Consider the following 13,982-nt stretch of genomic DNA (forward strand, 5'->3'; position numbering starts at 1 on the left):
GAATCAGCTGCGACCAAGAATTAGTTCGGCCAGCCTAAAGACACTAAGGGGAACATAGAGAACGAACAAGCTCACGACAATCGGATTTCACAAGCCCAAAACATGACATTTAGAAAGCACCACGGGCAATTCTACTCAGTTACAAAATAATGAGAGTACACAGTTTGCGAGCCAAGCCCTTCCGCACAGTTGTCCAGCCAAGAAACTCCCGCTAATAAGCACACGCCAACCAAATACATGATTGCCAATTGGATTCTTTGCCTTACTTCCTAAACACCAACCTAGAGTTATACGATCGCACTTACTAAGACAAAGAAGAGTAGGAGTGGCTGATACCCTATTCCCATTTGCGGCCAAGCATTTTCACCACTTGGCTATGGATTCGACCTAGTCTCCCCATTCTCTCCAACTGGAGTCGGCGCAATCCTTCGCTTTTTTTTCTCGCCCCCAACATCCTCCCTATCGTTTTCACTAGCTTCCCGTTTAATACCGCTGACCGAGCTCGTAGTGCTTCTTGGTGTTTGTGGCGGTGTCGTCATCGGCATCCCAGTAAAACTCAAGTTCCCCGCGGCAATACTAGGCAAACTCCCCCCTACTAATGTAGGGTTACTTATGACTGTACCCACAATTGGGGTAGCATATGAAGCTTGCGTTGCTATCGATGATGTGGAATTTGACCGTGTAGGGGATGACGGTCGTACCGACGGATTGGAGTGTGCGGGTGGTGGCGATGGGGCAACGGAGAGGTTGGAGGAAGTTCGATGGTGATGGCCGGAGGCTGGGAAAGGGGATGGTGGAGCTATAGAGGTAGGGGTTGCCATTGGTGTGTTTTGTGACGATGATACTGCGGTGTTGCTGATTATCGGATGCTTTGCGGTTGGTACTTCACCAGTGTATGGCTGTCCAAGCTCTCCGGAGGTGAATGTGAGGGTGGAGCAAAAACCATCTGACGAGGTCATTAATAAAGTTAACCCGTCATTAGACCTAAGAAATATTAGTGGTAGAAGCTGAGATAGTAGAGCTGGGTTTACCAAGTCAAGTCCGTGAACGTGGCACAGTGAAGATTGCTGACGATGCATAGCGGAGTTTGTTGTTGTGTATCGTACATTAAGACAGAATCTTCTGTAGCAACGGCGTATATCATACGGTATGGTAGAGAGAATGCCATGGCCGGGCCCTGTGTAGAAGCATTCATCTCGACTTCCGAAGTCCTCAGCTTGGGCGATGAAGTTCGGCAGGAGGAATCACTCATTTGAGGTACAAGTGGTGGAGGTTCCATGAAGGAAGCCGCCGGCGATTTTGGAATAGCCGGTTCAGGGAGAGCAGCCATGGCATCTTCTGTTGACGAGGTGTCAATGGTGATATGCTTGGTTTGCGGAGGTGCCTTTCGCTGCGCGTAAAATATGGGGGAACATTTCACCACTACCGAAGGCTTTTTATGGCCTGGGAGGTGGGCTATTGGGGGCTTGTTGATCCCCCCTCGCGTGTAAATGTATACCGTATTGACTACCTCGTACACCGCCTTCGCTACTTCATCTAACCCCTTATGCTGCGTCTGATATTGTCCCGCGGGAGTGAAAAGAAGGCTACCGTCTGGTGTGAACGTCAATCGGCGGAAGAATGATTTAAGGGTATCGTTGGCGTATAAGTTGGCATTCTTGACACCGAATCCATGGTATGGTTTTGGTGAAGCTTCCATTGGCATTACGGCAGGCAATGGTAGGGATGGTGCTGGGGACGCGGATCGTCGCATTGACATGGCTGGGGACGGGGCTCCGAACGAAGACCGCCTACTATGGCTTATCGTACTCGGGGGGTTCATTGGCAAGGCTAAGGATGTAGGCGTGCCGGGACAGGAGGGCACTGGTGATCCTACTCCATTGCTCGATTCCTCTCGAGACATCTGAGAACCTCGAAAGCTCATATCAGGGGGAGCTGGGCTGTTTGAGGAGATCCTTCGCCCCGGCAAGTCCATTTTTATGTTGTTCCCAATCTTCTTAGGTATGTCATCGCGGTTATCGAGGACATAACTCCCATCCTTGGTTCTGAGGGTATAAATATGGACGGAGCGATCGGAGGATTGTGTTGCAATGTATTCGTTTAGAGGGTCCCATGCAACTCCTTGGACATAATGTTGATGTTCCGCAATTTGCCGTATGAGTTGACCTAGATCAATTAGTCTCAAAAGTAGATGAAGGAGCCAAATAAACGTACCAGTCTGGGCGTTGTAGATTCTAGCAACATTGTCCATACTCCCTGTTATAAAATAAACGCCATCAGGAGACCAGGCTAGGTCGTATATCTCGGCGCCTGTTGAACGGCACATGTGCCTTGTCCGCCATGATTCTTTGTCTTCGATGCCATCGTCTCCAAAGGTAGGTTTGGAATTTTGGGAGTCGAGAACCCATGTAATCACGTTGCCATCGTCGCCGGCGGAGGCTAATACATCTCCTGGTGAGGGTTAGGAAAGACGCCAAATATCCGAGAGGGACGCGACTTGCCTCGGGGAGCCCACCGCACCACGTTAACAGTTTGGGTATGGCGGACCATGGTACACAGGTATTCGACCTTCCTATCTTCTCCCTCCGCATCTATTCTCCATAGCTGTTGGGGGCGTCAGCATTTCCTCCCTCAGTTACTGCTAGCCAGACTGCAACCCACCCGAACATTGTTATCACCACCGCCCGTTGCCAATCGACCTTTCCCGTGAGGCTGGAAATCTGCCGAATAGATTGGCGCATTCTCGGCATGCCAGTTGACAATGATGGGGGCGGCTTTCATGCTGGAGGACTAGTTGCAGCGGACGGGGCAGCCGTGATATTCCTTGGAGTCGCGCCAGCGCGGGGAGGCTATGTTATTCTACCGCAAAGCAGCTTGAAGGCGACCGATTGTGAAAGTGAGCTGAGTATTGGGCTATGGGGGAGTTCAGTTCTAGAGGCGCCAGAAAATCGCATAGAAGAAAGAACAAAGGAAATCAAGAGGCGGTCGGTTTAGAGCGGGAGCGTAGGATGATGCGGATCCCTGGTGTGGTGTGTATATCGCCAGGGATTAAGGTTGCGTAGAAGCGGAGGTCGAATTATCATACAGTGGTACAGAGAACAGGTACTGTAGCGCTACCAAGGCGAAGAGCGAGCGCCCGGGAGCTTGGATTGAAGGGGGTATTCAATTCAGCAGTGCGGCGGAGGAGAGGAGAAATGCCAAATACTGTTGGTATCTAAGGTAGGTACCTTTAGGTAGGTACTGTACTGTAAAGGTACATGTACTTTGTAGTGCGCCTTCATGCTTTGAGTGCGAAGTCAAACACGCCTGAAAGGAAGCACAAGGGGTCGGGCGTCAAACACACCAAAAAAAGTTAGGTCTGCAATACAATGCCCCTGGGTGGCTGAAATGGACTGGATGGCACATTGCACACACCGATTGCTATTTCTTCGTTTTCTCATTTGTTATTTCTGACAGTGTCTCCAGATCAAATGCTGAATTCTTCGGCCTCGTAGCCCACTCGAGCACAATTGCTCCGGTCTATAGGCTACCTACGAAGTAATGGTAAGGTGCCTTACCTTTGCCTTATCCATGGATAAATACGATAAGCATCATCCCAATTTGTGTTAATGGTATTTATTAGTTGGCATGCAGCTTACAGGCGTTTGGTCCTCCTGTCCCTTCAAGTTCCGAAGCATCAATCAAGCGCCAATCGCCCCAAAACCCAATTAACCCTAAACTTGGCCAGTCCGGGATGCAGTGGCAAAGCATCAGCACTAGCACCAGCACCAACACATGCACATGCACAAGCCCGCGCAGAAACAGAAACAGAAACAGTTACTAGTGATATATACTCTGTGGTGTTGATGTTGAGGAAGAGCGACGGAACAAGAGAGGGGCGTGTCCGATGTCTGAGCTCGACTGGACCAAGTACGAGCAACCAAGGAGCAAGCAAACCATCTCTGCCAGAGGTTAGGTTCACTCATAACTGAGCTGCTGCTTAAGGTATGTATGGGCGAGCAACAGCTTATTTACACACTGTTGCGGAAGCCCTCATTTGCTGGGTAGCAGTAGACGAGATCATGGGATGGGATGGGAAGAGCGCAGCTTGAAGTTATTCCGGATGCCCTGCTATTGGCATCTCCTGTGAGTCGGAAGTCGTAAGTCGTTCGATCTCCACGGCTTGCCGTCCGTTATTGCAATTACAATTGGATTTGCATTTACATTTACATTTACATTTGCATCCGCACTGCTCGTTTCTAGTAAACTGATTCCATTTCGTCCCCGGTGTGTTAGTTGGATGTTGGACGCCTTTACTGTGGGAATTGGTAGACACTCCGCCCCCATCGCTGGGAATAATAAATATATATTATTTCAGTTGAGTCCGCCCACCTTCGCTTTGTCGCCTAGCCGTCCCCCCCACCGCCATCGCGCCATCGAACTGCTGCAGGACCAGGTATTTATCATGTATCGGAGTAATGCTTCGTCCTGACCGCTGCAATCACCTACCCCACTATCCACATTCCCCCCAAGGTACCTAGGTATTTACCTTACCTATTTACCTACAAAAGCTTGCCGTGTGTGCTGACTTGTGTGTTGTGTTGTGTTGGGCTCCGTCCTAAATCCAAGTTTTTACATTGAATACGGAGCAATCCCCTTCGGCCCTCGCACGCCGGTTGACTCAGACTCAGACTCAGACTCAGACGCAGATGCAGACGCAGACTTAAACCTAGACCGCCTCTCGTGCCGCCGCAACGCAAGCGTCCAGATATTACGTGATATATAAGGTACCTGTACTCGAGTGAATCTTTACTCGTTGGCTACTTTCATACACATTCACACATACTCGTTCACTGCGGTACTGCCTTGTCTTGGTTGGATATTTCTCCACACCGTATTGCTGCAATATCCTATCCGATCTGATCCGACCTAAGAATGCTGCATTTCCAGAATATTTAGGCCGTTCATAATTACTCGATTCAAGATGCTCGAGGACGGTTCAAGGTTGACTGCTGCAGGGGTTACTGGCCTTGTGCTGGTGTTGCTTCTCACTTTCCCGTCGTTCACTAGCATATCAATTCACATCCGAGAATCCAAGTCAAATCCCAAACCCAAAATCTACGAAGATGAAGATGGAGTTGCAACGGAGCAATCAATGGCAAAGTACTCGGCCAAGATTCCCAAGATCTTCCATGTTTTTTTCACGATTTCCGGCCTCTCTGCCGCCGTCGCGCTGGCTATCCTCGCCACCATAAACTCTCCTAGAGGCATGTTCGCTGATGACTGGTTGAATGTAGCGCAATGGGTTCGTCCTATATACCTCTTTAAACCCGGCGTCCAAAAGGCTGACATTAACTAGTTCCTACTCGTGGTTCAGGCGCTCACCATTGCAAGCGTCCGAAACACGCTCAGATCTTATACCCTCGGGGTATTTTCATTGATCTCTTGCATGTTACTTCTTGCAGTGCTTCTGATACAAGGCATGCTTTTAGCTCAAAATGTTGGGGTGAGTAGTTCATTAGGAGCCACTGGTCTTCAAATTGCACAACTGGTCCTCGTGGTCTTTGCTGCGCTTGCTAGTGTCTCCATTCCACGTCGGCCAGATGTATTTTATGATGGAGCTTTTGTTGATGGCATGAATACTGTATCTGCTCTCGAGCGCTACAGCTTTTCCTGGGTTGATCAACTACTTGCCCTTGCGCGGAAGAAGAAAAGACTGGATCAAAATGACTTGCCGAAAATGGATCACTACACTCGAGCTAGAGACCTAAGCGAAGACTGGAGACGGAAAAAACATACCCAACGCCTATGGATAGAGATATTTCTGGTTCACAAGGCGCAATTCATCACTCAATGGTTCCTAACTCTCCTCCAAGCCTTTGGGAATTTTGCCCCGCAATTCGTTACGTATCACATCTTGCGTATCCTTGAAAGGCGAGTTGCGGGACAGGCCGTCAGTTCCGAGGCTTGGATTTGGGTATTGATGCTCACTCTGACTACTGTAGGTGCCGCCTGGAATGAAGCTTGGTTGTTTTGGATTAGTTGGTCGGGCCTCGCCATCCCTATCCGATCACAGCTCTCAAGCCTCATATTCCAGAAGGCTATGCGAAGGAAAGATGTGAAAGGCACTTCTAAATCTAGAAAAATAACATCTAGCGAGGGCACTGATCTTATGAATGCACCCGGTGACGAAGTTGCTGGAGACAAGCCGAAAATCGACGGGGATAAAAGTGACCCAAAAGGCAAACAATCCACGGTTAATCTCATCGGTGTTGATACAAAGCGCGTTTCAGACTTTTGCTCTTTTAACAATTACTTTCCAGGTTGTCTTTTCAAGCTGGCCATATCCTTCTCATTCCTACTGAGCATCCTTGGGTGGAAGGTGTTACTTTGCGGATTTTTAGTTATGTCTCTGACCCTTCCTGTTAACATTTACTTTAGCAAGCGGTACTCAGCCGCACAGGATAGGCTTATGAAGGTTCGAGATGTAAAGATGGGAGTTGTTACGGAAGCACTACAAGGTATGCCTTGAGAAGGATGTGAGAAAGTCTCTATTACTAACAGCCTGGAGGTATCCGGCAAATCAAATTTTCTGCTCTAGAATCTAATTGGCATGCCAAGATTGGCAAAATTCGAGCCAAAGAGTTGGCTGAACAGTGGAGTGTTTATGTGTCAGTAACGCAACCAAGCCCCATAGCTGCATTGACTAACTCGAGACCAGCTCCGATACTGTTTTGATTTTGTGAGCTGTGAACCTGAGGGTGCAAGTTAATTTCCCGCTAACATTCGATAGCTGCTGGATCACCGGGCCTGTAGCACTTTCCGCAGCATCCCTCTCTCTCTACGCCTGGCTATATGGAGAGCTATCTCCATCAGTAGCTTTTACCTCCATTGGAGTATTTGGGGGTCTTGAGGTAACATTGGCTGTTATCCCAGAACTCACGACGTATCTTATCGATGCGTGGATCTCTATCGAGAGAATTGAGAGGTACCTGAACGCCCCCGAGATAACTAAGAATACCAATGACGCACCGAATATATCGTTTGAAAATGCGTCGATCGCCTGGCCATCGGATGAGGAAAAGGAAGATGGCGACGAGCGTTACGTTCTACGAAATGTCAATATTTCATTCCCGGAAAAAGAACTAAGTGTCGTAAGTGGCAAGACTGGAAGTGGCAAAAGCTTGTTGCTAGCAGCTATACTTGGAGAGGTTGACCTTCTTTCCGGGAAGATCAATGTCCCGCGATCTCCTCCTACTGAAGAACGCCATGATCACCTCGCTACAAAGGATAATTGGGTTATTCCCTCATCCATCGCCTTCGTGGCTCAGATTCCCTGGATTGAAAACGCTTGCATTAAAGACAATATCCTGTTTGGTCTTCCATTTGACCAATATCGATACCAGAAAGTCATCGAAGTATGCGCTCTGAAGAAAGACTTGGAAATGCTTACTGATGGAGAAAATACCGAGATTGGAGCTAATGGCATAAATTTAAGCGGTGGACAGAGATGGAGAGTCACCTTTGCTCGTGCTTTATACTCACGGGCGGGTATATTAATCTTGGATGATATATTTAGCGCCTTGGACGCAAACGTTGGGCGATTCACGTTCGAGGAAGGATTAGCAGGCGAGTTGGGTATTGGGAGGACCCGAATCCTAGTCACACATCATGTCGCACTTTGCAAATCAAAAACCAAGTATATCGTCGAGTTGGGCAACGGAACTGTCGAGAATTCCGGCTTAGTTCAAGATTTTGAGAGCGACGGCACGCTAGACGAGATGATAAAGCGTGAAGAGACCGAGCAAGAAACCCAGGAGGATGAAGAATCTACAGCCGTCAACTCTGAACAATTCTCCGATAGTGAGAATACTAAGCAGTTTAAGGAGGTCAATTCTAAGACAGCTGCCCCGAAGAAGTTCGTGGAAGATGAAGCGAGGGAAAAAGGCGCAGTTAAGACTGCTGTTTATTTGAACTACATGAAGTCGAGCGGTGGCTGGCTATTCTGGTCCGTTGCAGTCCTTTCGTACGCTATCGTACAGGGATTTGTCACTGGTGAGTTGCAGCACCCTAGCACTTTATTCTTTTCCTATAGTGCTAGTATCTAGCTAGGCCGGAGAACTCGATAAGAAAATTCCGTAGTATAAAGCTAGCGGAAAGAAATACTAACGTGGGCCAAGGTCGATCTTGGTGGCTTCGTCTTTGGACCGGCGATACGACTGATCAGCACCAAAGTATAAAACATACGCTCGCCTATTCATTCCAAGTCAATGGCCTCTCGCACGGCTTTACCCCTTCACTCAACTCCAGCGCTCCGATCAAACACACTGACAACATTGGATATTACCTAGGTATTTACGTAACACTCTCTGTCGTGTCAATATTCGTTGGGACATTCAGATATTGGTGGATTTATACTGGCTCCATTCGCGCATCCCGCAGCCTTTTCGACAAACTCAGCTTTACTATCCTCAGAACCCCCTTGAGATGGATGGACACTGTTCCTCTAGGCAGAATTCTTAACCGTTTTACAGCGGACTTTACTGTCGTCGACGCTAAACTTTCTATGGATATTGGTTTCGGAGCCAATAATCTATTCCGCTTAATTGGAATTATGATTGCAGGGTGAGTCAGACTCCCTAAACATAGACAGAAAGGCTATGCTACCAATTAAATTTCTCTAATCCGTGAGCTCTCTTATTAAAGAGGCTCTGGGTGTATCTGAGAGGATTACAACTGCCTCTACGTAGTAGGAGGCCAAGGCTTTGGTGTGCTGCTTTTGTGTCTATTTCGAGACCTATATCCCATTTCTTATACCGCTTTCTAACATATCCTTAGTATCTTCGTTTCGCCGTGGGTGATTATCCTGTCCCTCATGCTCCTTAGCCTATGTCTCCATGTCGCCCTCCGGTTCCTACCCGGTGCCCGAGAAGTTAAGCGTCTTGAGTCCATCGCCAAGTCTCCTATCTTCGAGCAATTTGGTAGCGCTCTGACTGGAGTTGGGACCATCCGGGCTTTCGATAAATGTGATGTGTATATTTCACGCATGTTCTCCAAGATCGACGACCATACTACATCCTTCTGGCACCTTTGGGCATTTAACCGCTGGATGGGCTGGCGCATGGCTCTGATAGGGGGGTTCTTCGCCACATTTATATGTATATTCATTCTGCTGATGAAAGATATTGATGCCGCACTTGCGGGGTTTGCCCTTTCCTTTGCACTCGAATATGGCCAAGTGGTAATCTGGACCATCCGGCACTACACGAACCTCGAGCTCAATATGAACGCCGCTGAGCGTATTATGGAGTACTCAAACCTAGCAACAGAACCACTTGACGGCGCCGATCCTCCTGCAGCTTGGCCTAGCGAAGGTCGCCTTGAAGTTAACGACCTCGTCGTTGGTTACGCTCCGGACCTCCCACCTGTGCTAAAGGATTTGACATTTACAGTTGAACCTAATGAGCGGATCGGAGTCGCCGGCCGGACTGGGGCTGGCAAGTCCTCTTTAACGCTCGCTCTCTTCCGCTTTCTTGAACCCCGCGAAGGTTCGATTCATATCGACGGTCTTGATATCTCGACCATCAAGCTGCAGGCCTTACGCTCCCGCCTTGCTATCATCCCTCAAGATCCCGTTCTCTTCTCCGGGACTGTACGTTCCAATCTCGATGCCTTCGACGAGCACACTGATGCCGAACTCCGCGACGCACTTGTCCGTGTACATCTCGTTTCCTCTTCAGACTTCAATACCTCCCCTGCGTCACCCACTTCGCAAGCCTTGCCCGCAACTTCTCCCGCCGGCAATTGCAACACTTTCACCTCTCTCAATTCCCCTATCTCAGAAGGCGGCCTCAACCTCTCCCAAGGCCAACGGCAACTCCTCTGCCTTGCGCGAGCCATCGTATCCCGCCCTAAAATCATGGTTCTAGACGAAGCTACCTCCGCCGTGGATATGGCAACCGACGCACTCATCCAGCGGAGTATCCGTGAGGAATTTAAGGATTCGACACTAGTTGTTATTGCACATAGATTGAGCACTATTGCGGATTTTGATAAGATTTTAGTTATGGGCGAGGGAAAGGTGGTGGAGTTTGGGACGCCAAGGGAGCTTTGGGACAATGAAAGCGGTGTGTTTAGAGCTATGGTGGGGGAAAGTGGGGAGAAGGAACGGTTGGAAGGGATTATGATGGGGAATGTGCCGCACGCGGAGTAGCATGGGGAGTCAACAGTGGTTTGAAGTAGCACCGACTGGCATTTGAGCAAAATTGTCATAAACGAGGGGAGAAGGAGAGTAAATAAAACGGTGCGATTATTTGCATCACATCGAGTAATATTTGGACATTCACGAAATCACCACGTGTATATGAGTGGACAAGCGGCATGATGTATGGGAGTTAGTACACAGAATAGACTTACAGTTTTTAATACCTTAAAAAGTAGCAAATATAGGTCATCAAACCCCCTCTTTACCACCTAAAATGACCCTAGCCATGATAAAAGGACAATATAATCATGTTGTACAAGTAATTTTAACTTACTATCTCCACATCATATACCGCAACCTCTCCCTAAATCTAGACTAACCCTAACATTCTTCACTTATAGGTCAGTAATTCATAACAGAAAGTTGGTTACCGCTCCAGTTATTTTATAGATGCCTCCGATTTTCGGTCGACCTATTTAGTAGAACAAAACCGAGTCAAGCAGACCTTGTACGAAGCTTTGGGTTTCAAATTTCATTATCATCGCACAAAAGATAATTTTGATTGGACTATCAAGTCTGCAAAGGCCCACCCATACCACCATAAGTGATAGTCTTAATGATCTGGAATTCCGCAATCCCATACTTACTGCCCTCTCTCCCAAAACCAGACTCCTTTACTCCGCCAAACGGCGCCGCAGCATCGCTGATCAACCCCGTGTTCACACCGACCATTCCCACTTCAAGTCCTTCCGCAACTCGATTAACGCGCTGCAAATCTCGTGAGAAGAAGTAACCGGCTAGACCAACCTCGGATGAGTTAGCCATCTTGACGACCTCCTCCTCGGTGTCGAATTTAAAAATTCCGGCTACGGGACCAAATGTCTCTTCAGATGCGAGAGCCATATCCATAGTCATACCTGTGATGATGGTAGGTTGGAAGAAGTTGGCGCCAAGTTCGGGCATTTTTTCTCCACCTTGGATTACTTTCCCTCCCTTCTTTTCAGCATCGCGTACGTGAGCATCGACTTTGGTGACAGCTCGGTCGTGGATTACCGGACCGTGAGTTACACCTTCCGTGTAACCACCACCAACCTTGAAGTCTCTCACTTTGGCAGCGAGCTTTTGCGCAAATTGGTCGTAGATCCCAGCTTGTACGTATAGCCTGTTGGCACAGACGCATGTTTGCCCTGAAGAGCGGAATTTGCTTGCAACTGCGCCTGCGACGGCAGTATCGACATCTGCGTCGTCAAACACGATGAATGGTGCGTTACCGCCGAGTTCAAAGGAGAGTTTCTTCAAGGTGGAGGACGATTGCTTCATGAGGAGTTTACCAACGGGCGTAGATCCTGTGAAGGATACCTTCTTGATAGCTGGGGATGTGGTGAGGATTTCGCCAATCTCTGGAGTGTTCTTGAGTCCGCTGACGATGTTGACGACACCTCTGGGAATACCAGCTCTGTGGGCGAGTTCGACAAGAGCGAGGGATGTAAATGGTGTTTCGCCGGGAGACTTGGCTACCACTGTGCAGCCCGCCGCAAGAGCAGGGCCAATCTTTCGGGTGATCATGGCCGCTGGGAAGTTCCAACTAAAAAGATTAAGAAGCTGGTTATATAATCCACTTGAGATTAGGGCTGCTTACGGTGTGATAAGCCCGCAGACACCGACTGGCTCCTTCATTGTCACCACCCTATTGCCAGCAATTGATGCCGGAATTGTCTCTCCGTATATTCTTGGTGCCTCCTCACTGAACCACTCCAAGAACGTGGCAGCATATGCTGCCTCCCCCTTCGCATCTGCCAGAGGCTTGCCATTCTCCCACGTAATAAGCTTCGCAATGTCCTCGGAGTTTTCAACCTATTCCGAACGGGTCAGCCCTATTCTTGGTTTGGACCTGGGAATGGCCCATATAGAGCATACCATCAGGTCGTACCACTTCCTTAGAAGCTTCGAGCGTTCCCGGCCTGTCTTTGCTCGAAATAAGGGGAGTGCGGTAGCCGCAGCGTCGATAGCACGTTGGGTATCAGCGGCGTCAAATTCTGGGGCGGTGCCAATGAGTTTTCCAGAGGAGGGATCTGATGAAAATGAAGCGTGAGTGGATGCGGAATTCTGCGAGCTATAAGCGTAGTGTCATGCGTACCATGCACTTCAAATGTCTTCCCCGATCTGGCCTTCACCCATTCCCCATTGACGTATGCAACTCCTGTCTTCAGCAGTGACGGGTCATTGAGCCCTGGGACGGTATGAATATGAGACATAGTCGAAGCTAGGCGTGTATAGATAGATGTAGATGGGAGTGTAAACTGTTGAAACCACGATCGTGAGATTCTACATGAGGTGGAAGCTGTGGCTCTAAAGACCAAACTATTGGCCATGGTGTTGAGAGGGGCAGGCGGTCAGGCCAAGGTTGGAGTTCCACCTGGAGATATTTGGTTGCGTCGTCGTGGGAATGACATAGGATGCGGGATGATGATAATGATAACGATAGTGATACAGTACTTTTCCGCACTGTGTATACTGCCGAGGTAGGTAAGGTAGGTACCATAGTGTGACATCATGCCTTACCTAATAGAGTTAGAGATAAACATCAGACGTAATACGCGTAGCGAGTTGCACGACTTTTTGCGCGATTAGTGTTATGATCGCTTCCTGCTCTTTGCTTTTCCACACTCCTACATGTATGCAAAACACCTCCCCATTCCTCTCCTTTCGCATTTCCGCATTTTCTTAGATACTATATACCTCGGCTACCTTCCTATGGAATACTCTTTACGAAGCACTTTGTATGGAGTCGCAGACCAATTTTCTTAGTTCAAACTGAATCCTTCTCCCGTTTCCCACAATAGCAAATGGCAGTCCTAGTGCGCCGCCCCTTCTCAGGAGATAAGCCCTACACCAAGCTCAAAGTTCAGAGTTCCATGTATGCAATTCAAAATTTATATTCAACTGCTTGATTATGCTTGCCCATTATTTTGCTATACTCCGAGAGCACAAAAGTTCTAGGCCCTGTAGCTCGCTAGCTAAGGGTAGGATCGCATTCTGTCTGGGTTGCGGCACGAGGGTTGAGATCTGGACTGGGCCCTGCGAACAGAACTATTCAAGTGGCCCGTACGAAGTATTTGTTATTAGTGGGATTAGCGTTTCAGTACTCGTATTCGAGTGCCCCCGTATGGGATTGTACTTGGAGACTTTTGAAGGGAATCCTTCGATGGCTATGAAGTGCTAGCCTAATGCAATAAAGCGTTGCGAACTTGAAGCCTAGCAAAACGTGTGTAGCCCTCTCCATGAGGCACATCCTAATTCCTGAAAGTTGTATACCACTATACTTGGGTCTCTGACACGTTGTGCCACCTCGTGCGCGCTGAGCAACGGTTGCTGCATCTTTCCTTCACACTTTGTAGTAAATATTAACTAGTCACAATGGATCTGGAATATGTTTTAGGTGGGTGACCGGGAGATTTTGCAACGCTGGATCGTTCTTTATATCGAAGTGCTTCTCCTCACTGCCTCTATCTTCCCACCCTGTCCGTCGCTTCGCTCTTCTTTTCCGTTTAATTATCTCGCTATAGCCCGATATTATGTTGCGCAGAATTCATACCCGCCAATTCCAACACACCCTTAGTGCGCTCGCTGCTTTGACTGTACTTATCGGCTTGCAATATTTTGCTCTGGACTCTGATAACAGCAAATTTAAATACAACGCTCGTCAATCACAAACTATCGTCATTACTAAGTCAAGAGAGCCCGGTATGTATCTCCCATCCCTTAGTATCTATTGTCCCTCTGATATAAACTTACCAGT

General features: G+C 48.4%; 3 protein-coding genes across 3 annotated transcripts; 1 reads left to right on the forward strand and 2 right to left on the reverse strand.

Moving 5' to 3' along the window:
* Positions 1 to 374: 374 nt before the first annotated feature.
* Positions 375 to 2,781, reverse strand: BP5553_09988 (WD40 repeat-like protein; the record flags this gene model as incomplete). The annotated part of the gene is made up of 5 exons (XM_032018611.1): positions 375 to 984; positions 1,032 to 2,166; positions 2,215 to 2,451; positions 2,493 to 2,604; positions 2,662 to 2,781. 5 exons carry the CDS (start codon positions 2,779 to 2,781, stop codon positions 375 to 377), a joined length of 2,214 nt encoding a protein of 737 aa, XP_031865448.1.
* A 2,182-nt stretch (positions 2,782 to 4,963) lies between these two features.
* Positions 4,964 to 10,192, forward strand: BP5553_09989 (uncharacterized protein; the record flags this gene model as incomplete). Its single annotated transcript, XM_032018612.1, has 7 exons — positions 4,964 to 5,284; positions 5,339 to 6,500; positions 6,551 to 6,650; positions 6,701 to 6,721; positions 6,773 to 8,034; positions 8,160 to 8,604; positions 8,818 to 10,192. The coding sequence occupies 7 exons, from the start codon at positions 4,964 to 4,966 to the stop codon at positions 10,190 to 10,192; spliced, it is 4,686 nt and encodes a 1,561-aa protein (XP_031865449.1).
* A 561-nt stretch (positions 10,193 to 10,753) lies between these two features.
* On the reverse strand, positions 10,754 to 12,438 carry BP5553_09990 (Succinic semialdehyde dehydrogenase; the record flags this gene model as incomplete). The annotated part of the gene is made up of 4 exons (XM_032018613.1): positions 10,754 to 11,768; positions 11,823 to 12,037; positions 12,101 to 12,255; positions 12,321 to 12,438. 4 exons carry the CDS (start codon positions 12,436 to 12,438, stop codon positions 10,754 to 10,756), a joined length of 1,503 nt encoding a protein of 500 aa, XP_031865450.1.
* Between the last annotated feature and the right edge of the window lie 1,544 nt (positions 12,439 to 13,982).

Source organism: Venustampulla echinocandica, assembly GCF_003357145.1.
Source record: "Venustampulla echinocandica strain BP 5553 chromosome Unknown scaffold_12, whole genome shotgun sequence".
NCBI lineage: Eukaryota > Fungi > Ascomycota > Leotiomycetes > Helotiales > Pleuroascaceae > Venustampulla > Venustampulla echinocandica.